At 35.9% G+C, this 26,599-nt stretch overlaps 1 protein-coding gene across 1 annotated transcript in view; it reads right to left on the reverse strand.

The window, feature by feature from the left end:
• The window catches only part of LOC122095225 (WD repeat-containing protein 3-like), a 29,458-nt gene extending 13,753 nt beyond the window's left edge, over positions 1 to 15,705 (reverse strand). The window contains 1 exon segment of the mRNA XM_042665684.1: positions 12,798 to 15,705. Coding sequence (XP_042521618.1) covers positions 12,798 to 15,638 — 2,841 coding nt within the window. The 5' untranslated portion in view covers positions 15,639 to 15,705.
• Between the last annotated feature and the right edge of the window lie 10,894 nt (positions 15,706 to 26,599).

Below are 26,599 nucleotides of genomic sequence, written 5' to 3' on the forward strand. Positions count from 1 at the left end.
AGTATCTCAATGTTGTTCTGAATTCCATTTCTTTTATGGCTAGGGAGGTTGCGCATTTCTTCATGGGTCTATTGGCCATCCTTCTTTCCTCTTCAGAGAAGTTCTTCTTTAAGTCTTTAGCCCACATATTTATTGGGAAGTTGTTTCTTTGAGGATTTGTTGTGGGGGATTTAATTTTTTGAGTTCCAGGTATATTTTAGATATGAGACCCCTGTCTATTTTATGGCTAGTGAATGTCTTCTCCCAATCTGTGGGCTCACAGCAGGTTTTGTTTGGCCAGTATGCTGGACTCATGCAGCAATTTCACTCTGAACGTTACCTGTCTGTTTGATTACATATTTTAGGATTAGATAGGGTTGTAATTTCAAAGACTAACAGAAATCACCTATGAACCATTTTTTCCTGGGCTTTATTTTATTGGTTTTCCCAATATTCCCTTATCTTCTTATGAAACTTGACTCTCATTAAGTTAATTATCTTATCTCTGGTTTCACTAATTTGGGTGTGTTCTCTCTCTCTCTGTTCTCTCTTCTGTAACTCTCTTTTCTCAGACTTTCTAAGGGTCTATCAATATGTTTATATTTTCTCATAAACTAAAGATTGTTTATTTAATCAATTTAAGGTTTTTAGGATTGCCAATTTAGTCCTAATTTATCGTCTCTTCTATCCATGAAACACCTAGGTGTATATATTTCCTCTCCTATAGTTATTAATCTAGACCAGAGAAGTTGAGTAGATATAAATAAGGATCATTCTAAAATTTTGTTTGATTTGTTCTCTGTAAACATTATTAGGTTTTGCTACTACATATTGTAAGTGAACTTTCCTAACAAGAGATGTGTCTTCTCACAGTACGCATTATTATTTCTTTTGAAATTGTCCACTAGACACAAGTATGAGTTGATTGATTTTTCTAAATTCATGATATAGGAATTTCAAAATTGGTTGTTCCTAAATATACCTGTGATATATGCTGTAATAGTACATGACAAAGTAGTCATATTTCTTCTCTCTAAAGCATCTAGTTACTTCTATGACACATTAAAATTAAGGTTTTCTGAATAGAAATAGAATTCCATTGTCATCATTTTAGCTTCAATGAGTTCACGTTATCCTTCAAGATTTTGATGAAAACTCTCTGTAATTAACCTTTAAATACAATTCCTTGCAATTCCACAGAGAACCAAGGGATAAAATAAAGACATAGATAGGGAGGGGCACCAAACTGACAAATCTTCCTGCCTATGAGTACACATTCTCCGTAGGATTTCAGAATTTATTGGGAACTTTCTAATCTGTAACATTTTTTTCTATTCTTGATGGAGTTACATATTCTAGTAAAAGAATGTAGACTTGAAATTTATTGGTTTTATATTTTCTGGAAACTGTGCAAAGAAGGCTGTACATTTTTAAATAAATCAATGGGTAATATCATTAAGTCCATTTTTGTCTCTGATTACATTTCAAAATAATTTCAGAATAAGACTATTAAGGAAATTATCTCCTATTTTTATTACAGTAAAGAACATTGACATCATTTCACATGAAAAAGTTATGCTTCAGTATAAGAATATTGATTGTACAAATACTGCGCACTAACCGATTGTGCAACTGGAGAGAACTCAACACCAAAAGCCATCAAAGAAAGTCTGGTAACACCTAGAGGCTGAACAACACACTGCTTAATCAAGAGTGGGTCATGGAAGAGATTAGAAAGGAAATTCAAATGTTCATGCTATTCAACAAAAATGAACACACAAATTACCAGCCCCTCTGGGACACAGCAAAGTCAGTACTCAGAGAAAAGTTTATAGCTCTGAGCTCCTACATCAACAAATTGGAGAGATCTGAAACCAACAATTTAATGACACATCTAAACTTCGTTGAATATGAGCAGCAAGATAAACCCCAATCCAGTAGACGGAAAGAAAAAATTGAAATAAAATCAGAATTAAATGAATTAGAATTCAAAAAAACTATAGAAAGAATCAACAAAACAAAAAGTTGGTTCTTCGAAAAAATTAAAAAAATGGACAGATCCTTAGCAAATCTTATCAGAAAAAGAAGAGAATACACCCAAATAAACTCAGAGATGAGAGTGGAAACATCAAAAGAGAAACAACCAAGATTCAGAGTATTATAAGGGAATACTTCTCAAAACTTTATGCTAATAAGTTTGAGAACTTGGCAGAAATGGACCTTTTCCTTGCAAATATTGACATGCCAAAACTAAACCAAGATGAGTTGAACCATCTTAACAGGCCTATATCAAGCATTGAAATCGAAACAGCAATAAAAGACCTCCCAGCTAAGAAAAGTCCAGGACCAGATGGTTTTACAGCGGAATTCTACAAGGCCTTCAAAGCAGAGCTCACAGCAATACTTTTCCATTTCTTCAATGAAATTGAAAGAGAAAGTTCACTACCGAACACATTCTATGAAGCCATCATAACCCTCATCCCAAAACCAGGCAGGGACTCATCAAAGAAAGAGAACTATACACCCAATTTTTGATGAACATTGATCCAAAACTTCTCAACAAAATTTTGGCCAATTGACTTCAACAATTCATCCAAAAAATCATTCACCACGATCAAACAGGATTCATTTCAGGGATGCAAAGCTGGTTCAATATACGCAAATCAATTAATATTATTCATCATATCAACAGGAGCAAGAATAAGAAACACATGGTTATCTCAATATATGGAGAAAAATCATATGACAAGATCCAACACCCCTTTTTGATGGATCTTTTGGAAAAATTAGGAATCCATACAACATTCCTCCATAAAATAAAGGCTGTATCTCACAAACCTACAGCCAGCATTATACTTAATAGTGAAAAACTAAAGCCATTTCCTCTTAACTCAGGAACAACACAAGGATGTCCACTCTCTCCACTTCTCTTCAATCGAGTATTAGAAAGCCTAGCTACAGCAAAAGAAAAGATGCAAACATAAAGGGGATCCAAATGGGGAAAGAAGACATAAAACTCTCCCTCTTTGCAGATGACATGATCTTGTATTTAAGGAATCCATAGACTCCACTCCCAAATTACTCAAACTGATTCAAAACTTTGGCAAATAGCATGGTATAAAATTAACCCCCCAAATCAACGGCTTTGTATGCCAACAATGAAAAAATTGTGACTGAAATTAGGAAAGCAACTCCATTTTTAATGGCCCCCCAAAAATAAATTACCTAGAAGAAATGAAGGACCTCTTTGATGAATACTTTAGAAACTTGAAAAAGGAAATCAAAACAGAACTTAGAAAATGGGAAAACCTCCCATGCTCCTAGATTGGAAAGATTAACATCGTGAAAATGGCAATACTTCCCGATTATCTACAAATTAAATGCAATACCTATCAAAATTCCAACCTCATTCTGCAAGGAAATAGAAGAGGCAATCCAAAAATTCGTATGGAACAATGGACCCTCAATAGCAAAAACGCTCCTCAATGGAAAGAACACTGCTGGAGGAATATCAATACCAAATTTCAAACTCTACTATAAAGCCATAGTAATAAAAAAGAGCTTGGTACTGGCCTAAGAACAGACCTCAGAACAAATGGAATAGAATTGAAAACCCACAAATGAACCTACAGACCTATAGCCATCTAATCTTTGATAAGGGAGCTAAAAAAAGAGAATGGAAGAAAGACAGCCTCTTCAGTAAATGGTGCTGGCAAAATTGGTTAACGATTTGTAGAAAAATAAGCTAGATCCTTATATATCACCCTGCACCAGAATCAACTCCTAATGGATCAAAGACCTCGGAGTCAAAGGAGACACTCTGAAAACATTACATGATGGAATAGGAGAAACCCTAGGTCTCCTTGGCGAAAGCTGAAATTTTTCTTAATAGAGACCCAGAAACCCAAAAAATCAAAGAAAGGTTGGACAAATGGGAGTGCATGAAGTCGCATAGCTTCTGCATTGTGAAGGACATAGCTAGCAAAATCAATAGAAAGTCCACGGATTGGGAGAAGATCTTCACTAGCCATACAACAGAAAAGGGTCTCATATCTAAAATATACTTGGAACTCAAAAAATTAAATCCCCCAACAAAAAATCCTCTAAGAAACAACTGCTCAATAAATAAGTGGGCTAAAGACTTCAAGGGAAACTTCTCTGAAGAAGAAAGAAGGATGGCCAATAGACACATGAAGAAATGCTCAACCTCCGTAGCCATAAAAGAAATGCAAATCAAAACAACATTGAGATACCAACTCACTCCAGTTAGAATGGCAAAATCAAGAACTCTAACAACAACAGATGCTGGAGAGGATGTTGACAGAAGGGAAACTTACTTCATTGTTGGTGGGAGTGTAAACTTGTTCAACCACTTTGGATAGCAGTTTGGAGGGTCCTCAAAAGACTTTACATAGAGCTCTCCTATGATCCAGAAATCCCACTTTTGGGCATTTACCCAAATGTTTACAAACAAGACCACACTAAAGCTACCAGTACAACTATGTTTATTGCAGCATTATTTACCATAGCTAAGATATGGAACCAACCCAGATGCCCCTCAATAGATGAATGGATCTATGCTTCCATCAGAAAGAATGACATTGCCCCATTTGTTAGGTAATTGAAAGACTTGGAAAAAATTATACTAAGTGAAATAAGCCAGGCCCAAAGAAACATAGGTCCCATGGTTTCCCTTATTTGCAATATCTAGTATATGTATGAGTCAAGCAGAAAAGTTCAGATAATGTGATGTTAGGAAAATGAATCCTTAGATATGTATTCTAATGTTTTTTCTTTCATGCATTTGTTTCTAACGCACTTATAAGATTATTTCTTTGTTGTGTTGTATGTCCCTCCCCCACAGTATAACCCTGGCTTTCACTATATTTGATATCGATATAATTTGTGGAGGAGATGGGGAAAAACAAGTCGTTTAAGGATACAGGTAGACCTGTTACAACAATGAGAAATACAAGTTGTCATGTCAAAAACGAGCTTTACAACGTTGGTGCGGCAGGGGTGGAGGATTGGGTGGGGGGGTAAGGGGGAGGCTGGAAAGGGATGTGAAGGGTAAACAAAGGAGGAGGCTGCAATGATTGATAAGAAATGTACACATTATCCTGCCCATGTAATTGTAACCTCTCTGTACAGTATGTTCACAAAATATAAAAATGAAAATGAAAAAAGAATATTCATTGTTACTCCCTGAAGGATATTATTCCATGGTATAAATTTGCATGAGTAATAAAATGATACATAGGGAATGAGAGCACACCCCAATGAATTTATTGTTGAAAAAAGTATATTCTAGAATATTTTCTCAAGAAATATGGTTCATTACTGGAAAGGACAATGACGTGTGTGCAGTGTGAATCATTAAAGCACTATGGTATGCTTGCCCACTTTAAACCCAACCAGTGCCATTTATGTTCTGTCAGAATTGACGACATTATTGTAAATTTTTCCCTTTCTTTTCCAACCACATTGGAGCTTTTCAGGACTTCGAATATCATCCAGAGTGCATAAAACTTGAGAACCAATAGTTCTTTGGCATTTTTGTTCAGCAACTTTCACATAAAACCAGTCTACAGATCCTCTATTTCCACTCACACTTTTGGAATCCAAACTACACTGCTCAAGTTTATTTTATATTACTTGCTGTGATAAATGATAGTAACACACTGTAAAATTTCCTATGATTTTATTGCTAGACAAATAGTGGAAGAGAATTAAAGGTTATTATAAATGCATAAGCAACACATAATCCAAAGAAAGGTGGGGTATCCATTTGGAGATTTGTGCAAAATACAGAAATTTCTAACAAGACACATGTCTCCTAATACTAGCACTGTAATCATTAAACTCAATGTATAAAAGAATAGTAACTGGACTTTATACCTTTTGGAGTAGTCCGCCAATTTTTATGTTTCATTTGACTAAAGCACAAATTGATCTGAGAGTCCTGAAATCATGAACTGGAAATGAGTATTTTTTGATCTAACACAATGAAAAAAGACAAATCTCAAGGTAGATAGTCTAAAAGAAGACAATTGTTCAGAAAAAAAAAAGTGAATAAAGAGTGGGGATATTTTGTTCTTTCATATGAAAGGGATCTTGCCTTACTGACTCTGATTTACATTATGAGATACGAATGATATATGAAAATATATCATTTTGTGCAATTTCCAAAAACTATTTCTATAGGTCATTTGGCTCTTTTTTTTATAGAATATCAAATAATGAACAGATCCTATCCTTCTATTTCCACATTCCCTTGTCTGTTTTGATAGTATTGCTTCCTTTGCAGTTTTCATTCTCTGTGCAGAAAATCACAATCATTCTCTTCTTATTAGTTTAGAAAACTGCATTCTAAAACCCGTATAAATGGAAAAGTCACTGATGTTCATGTTATAGTTTTGAAAACAAAAAGATATTCATATTTCTGCTCTTGTGCAGTCCAGAGTCACTGTACATGTGGTATCAGAAAGACTGGTACAATTTTAAGAGGGTTCAAAAATATTCCCAAATATTTTTCTTTTTGTTCCATCATAGGTGTTGAACTCATGGCATGGGCCCCTTCTCTGGCTCCTCATTTGAAGGCAAGTGCTCTATTCCTTGAGCAACAGCACAGCTTGTGATTTTCAAGTGATTTTCACTTTAAACTTTGATCCTCAGATCTCAGTCCCTTAAACTGATCAGATTAAAGTCATGAGTCACAGCACAGTGTCCAGGCTATATTTTAAGGCACAGGTCTTACATAATTTTTATATGTTATATGGTGTAACGTATTTCCTAAAATAACTTTATTAACATATTTACACTTGCATGCAATTACTTCATTCCATGCTGGATGAATTTCACTAAGGAGAAAAGTATACTGCATATCAATCATCCTGTTTCAGCACCTGAAATATAACAATCCAGTTATAGTTTTTCTGGGAATATATTTAAGGAAGAGAATAATTACTTCTCTGCAACAGACTGTCGAAACAAGAGCAATGGAAAGCACATCTTTGTAGGTATAAACAGCATGATCAGAGTTCAGATGAGTTAGAGATTAAGAAAATATCAGCATGTACCCTTCTATTGAATCCTAGCAGAATTTCATTGAATTTTATGGTGATATGATAGTACTCAGAAATGGAAATCTTCTCTTCAATCTTTGGGTCAGAAAGAAACATTTTCTTTCCCATAGGCTAGCTTTGTGATGAAAGAGCTGAGATCATGAGCTAGAAAGTAATTATGTAAGAACAACACTAATTGGGATCCCACACAGAAGATTAATTGGATTTGACAACTGCAAATGAAATGTGTATGTGATGGAACAGCTTCCTGTTGTCTTTAGCCATGCTAGTTAACTTTAAATGAGTAGCAGACCCCATAATATGCCCAAATCAGTTATCAAATTCCCCACTTAACAGTTTGCATGTTTCCTTTTGTTCTCCCTTCTCAACATTACTCATTTTCAGAGCTTTTCTGAATATCAACTGTCTTCCTACAGATTCATTCTCACATCATATTCCCTAGGTTTGGTTGAAATGCCGGGACATTCTGAATGGCAGTATTGCTTCTATCAAAAAATTATAGCACAACTCTCTAAATTTCTGGCCAATATTCCATCAACTCCCCTAATTTAAGCCTGTATCTATGCTAGGAATATTTTTAGCATTATTTCATAAAACTTATTAATAGCATGCAAATAACTACCAAAAAAAAAAACCTTCATAAATTACTATCCAGGCACATGAACTTTTTTGACTATATGTTTTTCAATCACTTCCTGAGAATTTTACAGCATAATTTAAACTATGATCCACAATGTAGAAATACAGTATATTTACTAAACAAGATATATATTTTAAAATAAAATTTTATTGAAAAATTTTGTTAACATTATCTGCATATTTCTGTGATTATGGATGTTTATCCTTCATAGGCTATGCAACTATTAAGAGCACAGGATTAATTCTACAAACATTACTAAAATTTAAATTTAAAATCTATTTGAATACATATTAAGAAAACTTCGTATCTCAAACAAGACTTAAAATGAAGTTAGCACTTACTCATATGTATGAGGTCTTACGACAGTGTTTCTATTTTTCCATGTCAACATAGTTTCTCAGCATTGACCTACAGGAGACACATCAATGCATCCACAAGCTACTAAAATCAAATAGTGTAACTAGAAGGGAGAAACACTATGAAAATAAATTTGGAAAAGCAAGAAAAAAAGTTGTTCATAGTATTTTAAGGAAAACACCAACAGTGATAAAAGCCACTTTTTCCATAATTTGGGGTACGTTTTACTTATCCTTATCGTGTATATTCGTATGTACCTAGCTATTAAGCTATTGCAATCTTCTACTAGAATGAAATATTTACCAAATATTACAATGAGGGAAACAATGATACTTATATTTTAAATGTCACTTGTCAAGAAAATGTATGTATCATTACTGGATAAGTTCAAACTTAAACTTAAATAATCCAGGAAAATGAACAACCAATTTTCAATACACAATGCAGGCAAAATTGGTTAACTATTTTAAAAATTATACTTACATCCTTATATAAAACCCTGTGTCAGAATGAAATTCAAATGAATCAAAGACCTCAAGTTTAAAGAAAATGTTCTGAATGGAAAGAATATGAGAAATACTAGGGCTCCTTAGAACCGGTTAAAACTTTCTTATTATCAACATATAAAAATATCAAGTAAAACAAAGGTTGGACAAATGGCATTGCTTCAACCTGCAAGGCAGTTTCTTCTGAGCACAGGATCTAATTAAGAAAGTAAATAGAACGTGAAAGACTGGGAGTAGATATGAAACTAGGCATGAAATAGCAAAGGTTTTTATACCTGAAGGACATTGAAAATTCAAAAGTTTAAATCCAGCTTCAACATTCCAAACAATAAAGTCACCCTATTATAAGAAGGCTAAATATTTAATGAGAGATTACACTGAGGAAATGAGAATGACCAAAGAAATGTTGAACATCTCTCTTAATAAACTCAAGGCAAATCAAGTCAACCTTGAGATTCCACCACTTGCAATTCGAACGGCAAAGTCATGTTCATTCTAAAATTATTTATCATGGGGAAAAAGGAACCACTCCAGATGCTTGAGATAAAGAAAATCTGGCGTAGATACACAATGGATTTCTAGATTTCCCTAAGAAAGAATGAAACTGTCCCAATTGTAATTAGTGGAAAATCTTGGACACAATCTTATGAAGTAAAGGAGGCCAGACCCAAACAAACATAAGCGCCATGGTTTCTCTTATTTGTAAAAGTTGGTATATGTCCATTTTTGGCCCAAAGTAGATCCAAATAGATTTATATTAATATACATATTACAATAGAAGATTAGGCTAAATAAACTGAGCTCTGAGATAAAAAATAAACAGGTTTTTCTTATTTTCTGTTTGTTTTTAATGTACTCTTTGAAGCTATTTCTTTTTACTAGCATTAAAATTTTGGTACTCTGTGCAAGGCTACGTGAAATATTTTATCAAACTTTGAAAACATACATATATTCAGCATTTTGGCCTCTGTTTACTCAAATAATGTTTAGTCACATATACTCGATGAAAGTATACAAAAGGTGATAGAAAAGGACATTTAAAAACATCCCTAAAGCTGGGCCATCACCAGTGTCTTCTTTAAAAAGAAGACATGTGAAACTGTTTTCTGTCCTACACTACTGAAATTGCTGTAGCAGTGATAACTTGGGAAAAATTCATTTTCTACAGATAGTTCTATTAACCTTCAAAAATCTTGAGGGTTTAGTCAAACTAAGAACAATTTTGTAATCAATACCTTAAACATGGAAATAAACAATGAATCTCTCCATGATATAAGTTAAAAACCTGGAACCTAATTGTACAAGTTGAATTCAGGTCGTATGATATTTGAGTGGTTGTTTTAACATTCTAGAATTTAAGCCTTAAGAATATTGTAAATTATAATTTTTCCAAGGCTTTCCATTTCCTAACAAATGGGGCAATGTCATTCTTTCTGATGGAGGCATAGAATTCCATTGTTTATATATACTACATATTCTTGATCCATTCATCTACTAAGGAGAATTTGGGTTGGTTCCATATTGTAGCTATAGTAAATAATGTTTCAATAAACATAATTGTGCTGGTAGCTTCAGTGTGACATTGTTTGTAAATATTTGGGTAAATGCACATAGTGGGATTGCTGTGTCATAGGGAGCTCTATGTCTTTTGAGGAACTTCCATACTAATTTCCAAAGTGGTTGAACAAGTTTACATTCACACCAACAATGAAGTAAGGTTCCCTTCTGTCCACATCTCCTACAGCATCTGTTGTTATTAGAGTTCTTGATTTTAGCCATTCTATCTTGAGTGAGGTGGTATCTCAATGTTGTTTTGATTTGCATTTCTTTTATGGCTAGAGACGTTGAGCATTTCTTCATGTGTCTATTGGCCATCCTTCTTTCCTCTTCAGAGAAGTGCCTTCTTAAGTCTTTAGCCCACTTTTTTATTGGGCAGTTGTTTCTTTGAGGATTTGTTGATGAGGGATTTAATTTTTTGAGTTCCAGGTATATTTTAGATATGAGACCCTTGTCCTTTGTATGCCTAGTGAAGATTGTCTCCCAATCCATAGGCTTTCTATTGATCTTGCTAGCTATGCCCAAAGAAACATAGGTCCCATGGTTTCCATTATTTGCAATATCTAGTATATTTCTGAGTCAAGCAGAAAAGGTCAGATAAGGTGATGTTATGGAAATGAACCATAAGATATATATTCAAATGTTTTTTTCCCCTTTCATGCGATTGTTTCTAACACATTTATAAGATTATTTCTTTGTTCCTTTGTAGGTCCCTCCCCCACAGTTTGTTGCTTTCACTTATTTGATATCTGTATAATTTGTCAGGGGAAGGGAAAAACAAATCGCTTAAATAGGGATACATGTGGATCCATTGCAACAATGAGATGTACAAGTGGTTATGTCGAAAATGAACATTACAACTTTGGTGGGGGGTGGGGAGGAATGGGTGGGGGAGTCAGGGAGAGGATACGAAGAGATGGGAAGGGCAAACAATGGGGATGCTACAATGCTTGATAAGAAATATACTAATTATCTTGTCCATGTAAATGTAACCCCTCTGTACAGTATTTTCACAATAAAAAAAGAATATTTTAAATTATATTTGAGCTATTAGGCAATGTTGAGTAGAAGGAAACCACCTTCAAAGTTTGTGAAATCTGGCTAACACAGTTTAAAATAATTTTCTAACACAAAACATCTTCCATAGTCTCTGCTCTGCAAATACAAAAGTTGAACTTCCACTGTCATGATTTCCATTACATTTTGCTGATATTTCAGAAGAAATGCAAAAGTCCCTACATGACATGTCTTCCCAGACACTCTCTCATATCGTTCACATACTTTTAAAATTCAAACTTAAAAAGAAACCCGAATTTATGCATGAACTGAAGACTGTATGAGGAACCAACCGTTTACACTGTTTCTTAGAGAAGATAACTGATTCTTATAAAAGGTATGTACCACAAAGGAAAAGAAAAATTGTGAGTTATGAGAATCAAAATTTGAGATTGGGACTGTTGTTCAATAGGTAGTAAATTTCAGTAGAACAGTGTGCACTGCCCATTTTACACTGAAACATTAGCTTTTACCAGATAGTATGGGAACTTACACAACCTGATTTTATGATTTGTATCACAGTGACACCTCAATAACCTCTCAAGATCCACAGAATCCTCTGAAAATGAAAAAAGTACATTGGGGGAAAACGCAATATATTTGGGAATGTACAAATCTTCACTGTTTTTCCCTTTTAACTAAAATACAATACCTTAGGAATCACTCTTAGGAGAATTAGCATTCAAATTAGAAAAAAGGCTATTACTGTGGAAATTACCTTCTGATGTACTCTCACTTTCCTTCATATAGTTGTTCTCATTTCTATTACGAATATATTCATTCTAGTTAAATATTTATTGTTTGAGTCCATTGGTATTGTTATCCTATATTATTCTTGAGAGTTTACATCAATCGGGGGAAGCTCATGATTTACCTGCATTTTTACAATTCAGTAAAGAAGAGGGCCATAAGTCACTCTTTCTTACATCTCAATCTGTCATATAAAAACTCAAAGTTATAATGATCAACATGTCTAAAATATCAGAGTCGATCAGGAGTAATACTATCTACCCAAATCTGTCTACTCCTGTGTTGATACCATCTGTGAATCAATCAATGAAGAAAATAAGGTGAATTCAACAAAGTAAATAATTTCTAAAAATTGTGTACCTTCTTCTATTGTGATAGGCAGGTAAATGTCAGCAGTCCTTTGGAAACAAAAATACTTGGAGAATAATCCTGACTAAATACATCAAAATGAGAGGTCTTACCTGTTGGGATTTCTTTAATGAAATGAACAGTAAATAGGTAGAAAATATTCATCTCTAAATCTTTTAGCTAGACAAAAATGAAGTGAAATTCATTGATTTCTCTGTCTACCTCACAGATTAGGGTCACTTATAGCAAGCTACACAAACGTATAACTTTTGAACCCAACAAATTTCATAAACTCAGTCTCACTTTTTTCTTCATTATAGACAAACAGTACAGGAAAATATGTCGTGACAATTTTGAATGAATTTGCAAAAAGTTTTCTAAATTATGGATGTCTTAATTACCCATTTTTACATAACCTTTTACCAATATCACCAAAAACACTTGTCGCGACCGCCTCGACCCGCAAGGATGACGCGACAACAGGTTCTTCTTTCAGGCGGTTTATTCAGGACCTCTTACAACATCTTCTCTCCCGCTTCTTCTGCCCACTTCTTCCCGCTTCTTCTCTTCCAACTGGCTTGTAGCTTCGGCAAAGAACATAACTTCACTCTTTGCCTCACACTCCCTCCTGAGATAATCAAGACCAGCCATATTGAAGCCAATTACATCCTGAACTTGTCTCACTTTTGAAATAGTTGTTTCCTTCAGTTTCTCTATCACAGGCACAAGCATTTGGTTGCTACTAATCTGTCCAAAGTGAATCCTGAGGAGAAAGAAGAGACAGCGACAGAGAAGTTCAATGTCTGAGCCGAGCTGGATGAATTCATTGAGGAGCTTCAGGATGTCAGGGACGTAAGAGAAAGGCAGCACAAGCAGAGACTCTTCCAGTTCACTTGACTTGATTCCTTTAAAAATCTCCAGTACATAAGCTGAAGGTGAGATGTTGCCATATGCCCTCAGGATGGGGTTCACAGGAAGAGCAACCTTTTTCCCTGCAGCTTTACAAATGGCTCTGTGTTCTTTCATTTTTGCAGTTTCTTCTCGGTACAGCTCAATGGCTTCCATGATCCTCTCAGCCGCTTTCACTGTCTCAATAGTTTTCTTTTCAGTAAAGTAACTGCCACCTTCAGTCTCACCTGGAACTGCTGGTTGATCTTCTTTGGCCACACCCTCCTCATATTCTGCTTCCCTTTGCATTTCTCTTTCCTCCTCTAGAATCAGAGGTTCCCTTGTTCTCTCCCAAAGTCTCAGAGACTTGTCATGAGACGATGAGACAATATAGTCTCCACTGGGACTCACGGCCAGGCACTAGACTTCCTGGTGGTGCCCTTCTAGCGTTTGTATGTGTTCAAATTTGTCTGCATCCCACTGCTTAATCTTATGGTCTTTCCCAGCAGTGAAAAAGAGGTGAGACTTTGGTACAAACCGCAGGTACATGACACTGTCATCATGGGCAAAGAGGGACTTGTGGCAGTCCCCAAAGTCCAAACCCCAGATTTTCACAGTCCTATAAGCAGAGCCCGTAGCTATTAATGCCCCATCATAAGAGATGTCCATACAGATGACTGGCAGTTTGTGTCCATACAGTGAGAGGAAAAACTTTAACGTGTCAACATAGAATATCTTCACAGTATAGTCCAACAAAGACACAGCCAACAGCTTCTGATTAGGAGAATAACTGACACACAGAACATCTTCGTCTAGCTGTAAGGTTCGAGTCTGTTTCACTGAAAGTCTCTTTTGGCTACTGTTTTCATCTTTCACCAATTCAAAGTCCCAAAACTTGACAGACTTATCTGCACCACCTGTCACAAAGCCACGCTGATCTGGAGAGAGGGACACGGCCCACAAAGCCCCATGTTGGGCATCTATGGTCTCCAGCAGATCTCCTGAGGCCAAGTCATAAAGCTGCAGCTTCCCTGTCTTGGTCCCTATGACCTCCTGCCTATCACCCGGAACAAAGAATGAGCAAAGAGCATATTCGCAGGTCATTGTGCAAATGCACTGCAGTGTAGACCTGTTCCAGATCTTAACAGACTCGGCTGCCGCGGACAGCACAGCAATGTTATCGGAGCTGAACGACAGAGTGCGCAAGTCGCTGCTGTGGCCCCCGACGAACACCCTGCTGGTCCTGGAAGGCTGAGGGGCCGCCAGGGATGTGTTCAGGGTGTACAGCTCAACCAGGTTGTTCTGGAGCAGGAAGACCACCTTTAACTCTCCTTGAGGAGAGTGAAAGCTTCTTCTTTTGGAAGAAGCTTTGATATTAGTCATGCGCTGGATTTCATCTTTAAGAGTCATTTCAACATTAACTTCAAGGTCCTCTTCCACTTCCTCCCCTTGGGAAGAATTTAATTTTGCTTTCTTCTTAGCTTTCTTCAGCTTCTTGTCCATTTTCTTCTGAACTTCATCTTTGGAAAGTACACAGAACACTTCTAGCACAGAGTCGGTTCCATGGCAAGCAAGAATCCTACCGGTCTTGTCGACTGCAAGGCTGACAACTCTGTCCCTTCCTTGCCGCATAATGGAGCCAGCTTTCTTGCATGAAAGAATACGATCCTCGGGAGTTTCATCTTTCTCGGGCTCTCCATCCATCCCGGAGTCTCCATCCTTGGCTTCAAGTCTCTCTTGCTTTCTCGGAGAAGATTCTCTGATTTTCTTGGGATTGGGCTCTTCTGGGTCCTCAATCTTCTGCAGATAGGCTAAGTCCCAAGCTCTCAGCTCACTGTCTGCAGCGCCAGTGATTAGCCGCTTTTCTTCCGATACCAGAACCAATCCCCACACCTCAGTTCGGTGGCCAACCATTGTTTTGAAGCAGTGCTGGTTATCAAGGTCCCACCATTTCACCATGGTATCTTTCCCACTGGTAACTAGCAGATTCTTTTCTCGTAGGAACAGAGCTTGCATGACGACATCCTTGTGTCCCTTCAGGCTGTACAGGCCACTCTCATTGATCACATCCCACACAATAACATCTGTATCCTTGGACCCAGAAGCCAGTCTCCCTCCTAGCTGATCATACTTCAGAGTAGTGACAGTGGCTCTGTGTCCATTGAAGGTCACTTTCCCTTCCCGGCTGAGGAGACTAAAGATTCGGATGGAGCCATCCTCATAGCCCACAGCTAAATGCAGCCCATCTGGGGAAGGGCACAAGCAAGTGACTTCCTGTTTAAGTCCCTGAAGGATGAGGATCTTCTCACCTTTCCTTAAGTCCCAGATGAAAACATGTTCACAGGCTGGCACTGCCACATAGCGACCCTTCTCTCCACGATGTGTCACAAAAACAATGTTACCATTTTGACTGCCAATAAGGCCAAAGACTGCACTTGGCACATAACGCAGGTACTGCTTGGTGAGCCCCATGGTATGACGTCTGATACCATAGCTGAGGCAATCTCCGCCTCCACAAGGCGCAGCCGACAGCACCTCTCTCCGGGCCCACCTTTTCCTGTCCGCCTGGGGAGCCTCTTCCTCCCGAAGTTTCCTTTGCCTTCAAATCGGAAGTGGCGAAAGGGCCGTGTGCTCTGATTGGTCCACGGTGTCTGGGAGCGGAAGTCAGCGTTTCGGAGCATGGCCTAGGTCTCTTCCACCCTGAGGAGACTCGGGGGCTGCTCTGCCCGGGCTGGTGACGGCTGTGAGGAGATGGTACTCTGTTCGCTTCTGTCAGGAGCATAGCCCGCGCTGCCGCCGCCCAAGAGCGCCACTTGTCACGACAGCCTCCACCCGCAAGGATGATGCAACAACAGGTTCTTCTTTCAGGCGGTTTATTCAGGACCTTGCTACAAGCTTCTCCCCCGGGGCCGCGTTTAGCCTAATAAAGCCTCTGGACAGCCAATCCTGAGGTGCCACGTGAATGCCACCGATAGGTCCAGGTATGCAGAAGCAAGCCAGATGCCAAGCCTTAGCCATATAAGGAGTTGTTTATTACAGAGAGCACTCACCATCGGGAAGGTGGAAAGAGGAAGCCAGCGCCATCTTTAGGGTGCGGCTCCGAGCAGCTCTCCACAAACACTCATTAAAAATTGCACTCACCTGAATGAAGATTTGCCATTCTTCTACATCTATCTTGATCCCTACTAATATTATAAGATCAGTAGAAAGAATCATTCACATAACAGCTTCGGAGACAAGATATGGACCACAAAACAAAGGAATCATTGTGAATCATGATAATAAAAATGTGAGATTGGGAATGTTGTCGAATAGGTAGTAAATTAGTGGAACAGTGTCCAGTAACCATGAAGCAGAGCCAGAAGACATTTAACCATAGGATCCACATGAAATTGATGGGAATAAAAGTCAATATCAAGTCACCAGAAAGGAAATTGATTTTCTGAAGTGTGGGGAAGCAAAGTATTTTGATTCTTTTATCTATTGAACAATAGTTCCTAATTGGAGAAAATTTTAGTAAATACATCTTGTCAGTCGTAGAAGGAAAAAAAAGCCAGTCACATCCAAGAATCAAATAGACACAATGTATTTGTAAGATATGGAGGAAAGAAATGTGATCTGGCTCCTAAAGTTAACTGAATTCACCCAAAATGGTCAGTATCCCTTCCTTCCCACAATGGAAGATATCCCAATCTGAGGTTGTCCACAGCAATTGATACTTCTGGATAGACACTTTTCTGGGTGGGGCCATTGTTAGTGTGCTGTAGCCAATAATCCTCACTTCTTTTTAATGAACTGAGGAAAGTCAGCCCTACTTCCCTATATGAAAACAGAAATGCTGACTTCCGTCCTCAATCTGGGAGACATCACAATTTCTCTTACTATGCATTGTTGGACTATAATTTTCGGGAAGAGAAATGCATGAACGTTCAGTAGTCAAACACAGTAGTCCCAAATTTTTCATATATGTGTGTGTGTTTGTAATAACAATATTGTACAGAGTTGTTACTGTTACATAAGCAAGGTAATGTGTCCATTTCCTATTCAGCATTGTTGCATCTCCTTTTTTGCCACTACCATCTCTTTCCTCCCCAATTCCAACTCCTCCTTCTCCAACCCAAAGGTGTAAAATTTGTGTTCAACTTACTGTCTTATATATCTCATCGTTAAAACTGTCTTATATATCTCATCGTTAAAATTAGTTATTACCATTTGTTTATTTTCTTTCCTCTACTAAACTAGGAATAATGTATATACAAGACAAATATAGTGACAACAGGGGTTATACCATAGGGGAAGAACATACAAAGAAACAAAATAAAATCATAGAGTACATTATAAGTACATTAAGTAGAACAGCAAGAAAGATAAAATGTCTTGTGTCCTTATCTTGGAGTTCATATTGTTTGGTTTCAGCTAATATGGTCCTAGGTACATACCTTTGACCTCTAGTGCTTGTCCTAATCATATAGTAGTTGTGGTAGATAAGGGAAACCGTGGGACTTATGACACTTTGGGTCTGACATCTCTTTATATAACTTTTACCAAATCTTTCTAGTCATTCTTTCTGATGGAGATATAGTTCGGATATATATATATACATATATATTCACATATATATGTGAATATATACATATATATGATATATATATGTATATATTCACATATATATGTGAATATATATGTATATATATATATCGAGAGAGAGAAAAAGAGACAGAGAGACAGAGAGACAGAGAGAAAGATCAATACATCTACTGTGAGGTATCTGTGTTGGTTACATATCATAGCTATAGTGAATAAAGATGTGATAAACTGAGTTGGGCTGGTAGTTTTACTATGGCCTTATTTGTGAGTATTGAGGAAAATGCTTAAAAATGGGATTGTTGGATCATACGGGAACTCTAAGTGTAATCTTTTGAGGAACCTCCATACTGCTTTCCAAACTGCTTTAACAAGCTTACATTCCAACCTCCAATGCAATAGTTTTCCCTTTTGCCCAGATCCCTTCAAGCATTTGTCGATATTAGATTTTTGATTTTAACCATTCTAACTGGGGTGAGTTGGAATCTCAACATTGTTTTGTTGTTGTTGTTGTTGTCGTTTTTCATTTTAAATATATTAGTTTTTTGAAAAGATACTGTACAGAGGGTTTAGTAAACAGGTTAAAGATTCATTTTGTGTCTATGATTGTTTCCTTTGGCTTTTGCCTTGCCATTCTTTAACTCCACATGACCCCAATTCATCCCAAGTTGTTAAATTCGTTTTTACCACAGTGTCTTTTTTTTATCCATTAGAGTTAGTACTTACATTTCATTTATTTTTATCTTAGAAAATATATAAAATATTTACCAAGAAATATGTTATTAGTGTGAAATTTTAAGCAACGCTGAATTATTTTAAACTTATTTGGAGTTTGACAGGAAATACATTTTACATTCTTGAATTTCCAGGAAATATTGATGCTCTTTTTTGCTTTTGTAGATTTGTTTTATTTTTTTGTGTATGGTTTATGTTATAAAAAGTACATAGTTTCTAATCTTTTTTCTTTCATTTTTATGCTAGTATTTGGGTTTGAATTTGGGGTCAGAGTGCTGTTTCTTAGGGGTTTTTTGAGCAAGTCTGGTGCTCTACTACTTTGGTCTATGTCTCTACTGCTATCTTTTTGATAGTTAATCAGTAATATGAGTCTTACAGCTTTCTTGTTTAGGCAGGATTTGAACTATTGTCTTCAGATTTCAGCTTCCTGAGTAAATAGGATTACAGCCAAAGCTCACCATGATTTTACCATTCAGAGTCACCCAATTAACGTTTTTCTTTTATTCTTTTAGTTTGTGGTTACATTTTTATTTAATAAAAATAACAACACGTTTTAAAGGAAGATAGGAGAAATGTGTTTTCATCACATTGTAGTTTGAAAATGCCCACCAAAGTTTATGCATCAGCAACATAATTCCCAATGCCACAGCATGGGGAAGTGGGTGTAATGTGAGGTAACTGGGTTGTAAGGGTTCTGCCTGTTCAAATTTATTATGTCACCAGCACAGGACTGGTTTAATTAGCCTCCTTGTGTCCTTGGGCTCATTTCTTCTCTGGTTCTGACCCTTTCTCTTTCCAAGAAATTCTTCCTCTCTGGTTATATCCTTTTCTCCTTCCAAGAAATGATGCAGCAGGAAGGGCCCCAACAGCTGTGGTTCCTAAGCCTTGGCCTTCTCAGCGACAAGAGCCACAAGGAATACATTCCTTTAGACATGTCCCTGGGTGTGGTGTTCAGTTACAGCAACCTAAAGGATAATAAGATGCTTGATAAAAACAGTAAGGTGCCAGGGACCGATGGCTTATGCCACCACAGTGTATTTTAAATCTACGTATTACAATGAGTCATCCTGCATACTTAATTCAGCATTTTTTATTTCCCTTTCGCTCCTCAAATTTAAAAAAAAAAATTGTTAAAATTTCAAGACACCGGAATCAAATTCACTGACATCAGGCATTGCAATTCATTTATGTCTAGAGAATGTGACCATTTCTTTATTTGTCTATTGCCCATTTTTATTTCCTCTTCAGAGAAGTCTCTCTTTACCCCTTAGTCCACTTATGAAAGGGGCAGTTGTTTCTTTGAGGATTTGTTGTTGGGGGATTTAAAATTTTGAATTCTAAATATATTTTAGATTTTGGACCCTTGTTTATTTTGTGGCTAGTGAAGATCTCCTCCTCCATGGGCTGTCTATTGATCTTGCTTGCTATGTTCTTTGAAATGCAGAAGCTCTTCAGTTTCATGCAATACAATTTGCCCAAACTTTCTTTGATTGGTTGTGTTTTGTGTCTTTATTGAGAAAATTTTGGTCTGTCCAAAGAGCCCTAAAATATCTCCGATTACTTCCTGTAAAGTAGTCAGGCTGTCTTCTTTCACTTCCAGGTCTTTGATCGATTTGGAGTTGATTCTGGTACAGGTAATATATACAAATCTAGCTTGTTTCCTAGACTTTTAAAACCAGTTTTCCAGTACCATTTACTGAAAGGGTTTCTTCCATTCTGTTTTATTAGATCCCTTATTGAAGGACGGTGGGTTCATTTCTCTGTATTTAGTTCTCTCCATTGGTCCTCACATCTGTTCTTGTGCCAGCACTAAACTGTTATGATTAATATCGCTTTGTCCTACAGTTTGAAGTTTTTATTGGTCTTCTTCCAGCATTGATCTTTCTGCTATGGATTGCTTGTTATTCAGAGTCTTTTATTATTCTATATGAATTTGTGAAGACTTCAATTCCTTGAATAATGAGGTGCGTTATTGATACTTATCACATTTTACATGTAAATAACATTTTCACAAATAAAATCTTCTCAATCAGAATGTATGAAAGGATTTTCCACTTCTGTACTTGGTCTGTAATTTCCTTTTCATGATTTTAACGTTTTCATCATAGAGGTGCCTCACTTCACTTGTTCACTCCTAGGTGTTTTCCTTTTTTCCCAATTTTCATCTAGACATCCATTACTTCTTTGTACATTGTTGTGCCAGTATATCAGCATTCTTTCTATGGTCCAAGAAGTTTCAATAAATCAACGTTTAAGTATTGTTACTGTCTTCATTTTTTTAGTTTATTTCCTACTCATAGCTTGGGAAAGTTAGAAACTGTAACTTTAGGAAACAAACAGGCTTCATTATTTGTGTTTTTCAAAAATGCTCATGCTTATGAAAGGTACCTTTTGAACAATGATGCAAACACATCACAAGTATAAATCTAGTGCAAATTTTCGACTCCAAATTGATTCTGGTTACGTTTGTATGATATTTTTATATAAAATATTCATGACCTTTTCCGGTCAATATTCTGACATGAGGTTGAAAGCATTTTACTTAGGATAAATTTTGTCTCTGAATGAATGATTACTCATTTTTTAAAGGCTACCAAGTACTTATATGTTTATTAGAGGGTAATTTCAAAAGAAGGCCATTTTACAAGTAATTCAATTTGTAACACAGATGTTCCTTTGCCTTCTTTTATATATGCTTTCTTTTTGTATATATCCTCTTAATTCACAACTTAAATACATATTGATTCAAATTAAGAATAAAATGTTTAAGATTTCCCAAAGCAAGTACTAGTAATAATTAAATGAAAAAAGCAGTGAAGAGAGTTTCCCAGAAGTATTTAAGTATATATCATATTTTATTGCACAAATATTAATGTTACTATGTAAAGTAAAAATAGAGATGGAAAATATAGACACATATCCGTGAATGTGTGGTTTATGTATATATGTACAGGCTTTTGCAATGATATTACATTTAATCAGCAATTACATAAATTTCTTATTAATATCCTGGAACATAAATAATGATTGCATAATTTTTAAGTGAAGGCTGTTGGCAGATTTATGTAGAAAATTTGAAATTCAATTCGGTATTAATAAAAATACGATATAATCATTGAATCTTTCAAAAGTGGTAGTAAAATGTGTACTGACATATAGAAGGTGTTGTCTAATATATATGACTGTTCTAGTAATATGTACATTAGCTATCATTATTTTTCATAAGTACAAAGCAATTTTATATGGAAATCTCCTACCAAAGCTTTTTGGGTTTATATTGAGGAAACTTTGGTACTATGGAGAATTAAATATGGATGTCAGTGGCCAATTACTTCAATAAATATCTAGTGTATATGTATAAACAAAAATAGTAATAAAAGTATTTATTATTACAATAATAAGGTCAGAATATTGTGGATTTACAAATCTGGCTGTTTGGAATTACTCTTTTAAGAATCGTGTAGATTGGAAGCATTCCCATTTTGTTTTGTGTAGAACAAGCAAACATGCTTTGAGATTTTAACAAGACCGACATGGGACAGAAAAATTAGAAGCCTTTTTAGTCTTTAAATTGAGAATCTGGCAACATCTCTGAGCAATCCAAATATCATGTACCCTTAGGTACTGATAAGTTAGTGTGGCAATGCTTGATATCTCAAGCAGAGCAGGAACCCTCTCTCAAGTCCATAGAAATGATTCCCATTAGGAAGCTTCTCAGAAGCAATGATCAGATTTTATAACTTTCTATTTGGGTGTGTGATATGACAAATAGATCTCAGGTAAGAATCAGCATCTTAGGAAATTCAGTCCAAAATATTCTGTAGTTAATTGAGGCAAAGTATATCACAATGCCCAGCTCCTTCTTCTTATGGTGAGATGAACTACAATTCATTTCAAACATACTAAAATTCATCCCATTTGATCACGAGATGGAATTCTCTGTTATTCACAAGCCTGCAGTCTGAATCTCATTCTCATTCCTTCTACTAATCCAGCACCGTTTTATCTGTCTTCAATAGTATTCCAGTAGGATACTACATACAAGAAACTTAACAGTATTGTCCATACAAGTAATTGAGATAAATTTGAAGCAACATTTGAACGAATTCAGCACATTGTACAGATGGAGTAAAATTACACTGGTTTTATTCATAGAAAAATTGCCTACTGATAGCAACAATTAGAAAAAATTTAATGTGCATGGTATGTGTTAGGAGAATATGAATTGTTATGACAATGTGATTCATGAAGAAATGGGAAACAATCACTTAAGTTGTAGTCTAATCAGTGACATTGTTGTATTTTTGAACTTTTGGAATTTGTACGAAGAATATTCAGTCAAAACGTGCTCAGAGCCTGAGTTCCAGGTCAAATTATTTAATAGATTTTCCTTTGTGGCAATACTAGAATCGGAATGACAGTCAACTATCTCAGTTCTCTCCTAAAGTGGATATCACAAATCATGGTTTTCAGAGATAAACATCCATGAACTGATTGGCAATAGGGAATATTTTGACCCTCTAAAATCAAGAAGTGCATCTATTTCTTAAGAGTACCCTGGCTTTCCATTCCTTGTATCATTGTTTTGTCTGGACAAAATGATTACCACAGAGTCTGAAAATGTAGTCATTGATAATTGCTCTACCCACTACAAACATGATTCGTTTTCCTGCCATGAACACTTATGGAAAAATATACAGATGTATGAGAAATTATCTGTTTCTTAGGTTAAATTCGTCACTGGAAGGGCAGAAATAATCTCTTTATAGTCTCACAGCTTTGCAATGTAATATGCCATGTGAGAGGTTTATCCTTATACTGATTCCTTGACACATCTACGGTCCCTATACAACCCAAAATGAATAGAAATTCTTCGGTTTACCTGTAGACTCTCTTTGCAGGATTTCATTAAGTATTAGGATTGAAATAGTCACAAGTATTGTATACTCATTTTCAAAGGTTTCTTCAAAGGGCGGAGCCATCATTTTATATTATTCAATAGGAAAAATAATGTTGTCTGAGTATGTACATCACTAGAAACAGCTGTTTTCAAAAGTACCACATCTGAAAAAAAAAACTAAAAATAAAAATTTAAATGAATTTCCATAACTGGTATTCATCATCTGAATTCATAAATCTAACTGATATCTGAACTCACATATCTAATCTATATCCAGATTTCATTTTTCCAGATTTCATTCACAATGCAGATATTCAAAAACTATGCTTTGTTAAAACACACTTTGTTAAAACACAATTTGTTAAAGAATGATTTTTTTTTACTCTCAAGCGTGAAATTCGATTGAATTAAGCAAAAAAAGTGAAAAACAAAAGGAAATCAAATATAATGTTTACTACCTATTTATGGATATTGAGAATGACTTTATCCATTAAGAAATTATTGTCATATAGATAGATAGATAGATAGATAGATACATAGATACATAGATACATAGATACATAGATAGATATAGATATAGATATATAGATTTGTGGTTTCAAAATGAAATATTGCTAAGGTAATGAGGAAAAAACAAAAACAAAAAAAGGACTACAAAAATTTGCAAAGATCACACTATGGTTTAATATCCCGCCATGTTAAGGGATAATTTCTCAACTTTAATATAAGTGGTAAATACTACAAGTGACAAGAAAAATAGAGAGTAACTTAGGGAGAAAGATAGTTGAAAATTGAATCACTTCTTGGCTAAGCAAAATTCTCAGCAACGTTTCTGTGTGTACCATTGTTTTGGATGGTGTGGGGGGGGGGGGCGGAGAGGTGTACTTTGCCATCACCTGAAAAAGCTTTAGAATATTTTCTAAAAGGTATGAATTTCATCATATCAACACATAGTATAATTTTTATATTGCTAGGTCCAATATAGATTTTAACAAATCACACTCATAAATATTTAGCATGTGTTTTCTCTCTTTTTAGCTCCTTCTTCAATACCAGTAACTACTCCAAACTAAAGCTTTCATACTACTTTAATCATTTACTCAGCTGGTGAAGAATGATTTTGTCACAACTCTGTACTGTAGTGTGTTCATGATTAAATATTTCCTAGAAATTTCTCGTTGAATAGGGAGTGTGGAGCCTTGTTCATGGAGTATATATATCCATATGAAAGTTCTATGCTTACAAATTTTGAAATGACTTATTTGTAATAAAAAAATATTAATTAAACCAAATTATTCACTTATAATAGATAATCTAGTAGTAACAGAAGGATGATTTTGGCCATATGGAAAAGCATACATATATCATGGTAATGTTATCTAACTTTAATTACCTTACATTAAAATATTTATGAACAATGAAGTGACTTGTTCTGAGGCAAATATGAAACAAAGCCTTATCTGTCTCCCTTGAAGTGAAAAGCATGCCTTTTCACAAGTTGTTCACTTTTAATGAATTTGACACATAAAACATTTCCCTTTGAATACATAGCTTAGGGTTCATTTCCCTAACATCACCTTATCTCACCTTTTCTGCTTGACTCAGACATATACTAGATAATGCAAATAAGGGAAACCATGGGACCTAAGTTCCTTGGGCTTGGCTTACTTCACTAAATAAAATTTTTTCCAAGCCTTTCTATTTCCTAACACATGGGGCAATGTCACTCTTTCTGATGGAGGCATAGAATTCCATTGTGTATATATACCACATTTTCTTGATCCAGTCATCTACTGAGGGGCATCTGGGTTGGTTTAATATCTTAGCTATAGTAAATAGTGGTGCAATAAACATAGTTGTGCTGGTATCTTTTGTGTGGTCTTGTTTGTAAACATTTGGGTAAATGCCCAAAAGTGGGATTGCTGGGTCATAGGGGAGCTCTATGTGGAGTCTTTTGAGGAACCTCCATACTACTTTCCAAAGTGGTCGAACAAGTTTATACTTCCACGAACAATGCAATAAGGTGCCCTTCTGTCCACATCCCCTCCAGCATCTGTTGTTATTACAGTTCTTGATTTTTGCCATTCTAACTGGGGTAAGGTTGTATCTTAATGTTGCTTTTCTTTCATGCAATTGTTTCTAACGCATTTATGAGAGTATTTCTTTGTTGCTTTGTATGTCCTTCTCCAACAGTATAACCCATGCTTTCACTGTATTTGATGCCGCTATAATTTGTGGATGGGAAGGGGAAAAAAACAAGTCGTTTAAATAGGGATACAGGTGGACCCATTGCAACAATGAGAAGTACGTTGAAAACGAACTTTACAACTTCGGTTGGGGGGGCGGGGAAGATTGGATGAGGGGAGAGGGGAGGATGGGAAAGGATGGGAAGGGGAAACAAAGGAGGAGGCTACAATGCTTAATATGAAATGCACTCATTATCTTGCCCATGTAATTGGAACCCCTCTGTACAGTCTTTTCACAATACAAAAAGAAACTTCAATAGTAATAAACCTAAAAAAAACATTTTCCTTTTTATTTTAGCTTTTTACAGTAAAAATGTACAGACGGGTTACAGTTACATTAATAGGATAATGATTACATTTCTTTTTTTTTTAATTTAATTTAATTTTATTTGTGAACATACTGTACAGAGGAGTTACAGTTACATGGGCAGGATAATGTGTACATTTCTTACCAAGCATTGCAGCCTCCTCCTTTGTTTACCCTTCACATCCCTTCCCAGCCTCCCCCCTCCCCCCCTAATCCCAAATGATTACATTTCATAGCGAGAATTGTTACCACCTCCTTTATTTTTCACATACCATTACTTCTCTCCGATCTCCCTGACTTGTCCTCTTCCCCCACCTGAACATTGTCAAGTTCATACTCAATATAGTGACCTTTATATCTCATTGTCACAATGGTTTAATCTGTATCCTCATTTAAGCATGTTGTAATATCCCTTCCCGTCCCCAAAATACAGAAATAAATATACAAGGTCCAGAGCAGCAGCATCAAATCTGTTGAACACAGCAGTTACAATGGGGGAAGAAGATACAAAAGAAGCAAAAGAATAATGTAAATACAGGAAAAACACTAGTAAGAAAAAAAATGAAAAATCTCTTGTTTTCCTGTCTTGGGCAATATTTTGTTTAACATTATCTCATATGGTGAAAGGTACATAGCCTTTGACTTACTCTGCTTTTCCTAA

This window comes from Dipodomys spectabilis, unplaced genomic scaffold, assembly GCF_019054845.1.
Source record: "Dipodomys spectabilis isolate Male_0828 unplaced genomic scaffold, ASM1905484v1 ptg000013l, whole genome shotgun sequence".
Lineage (NCBI taxonomy): Eukaryota > Metazoa > Chordata > Mammalia > Rodentia > Heteromyidae > Dipodomys > Dipodomys spectabilis.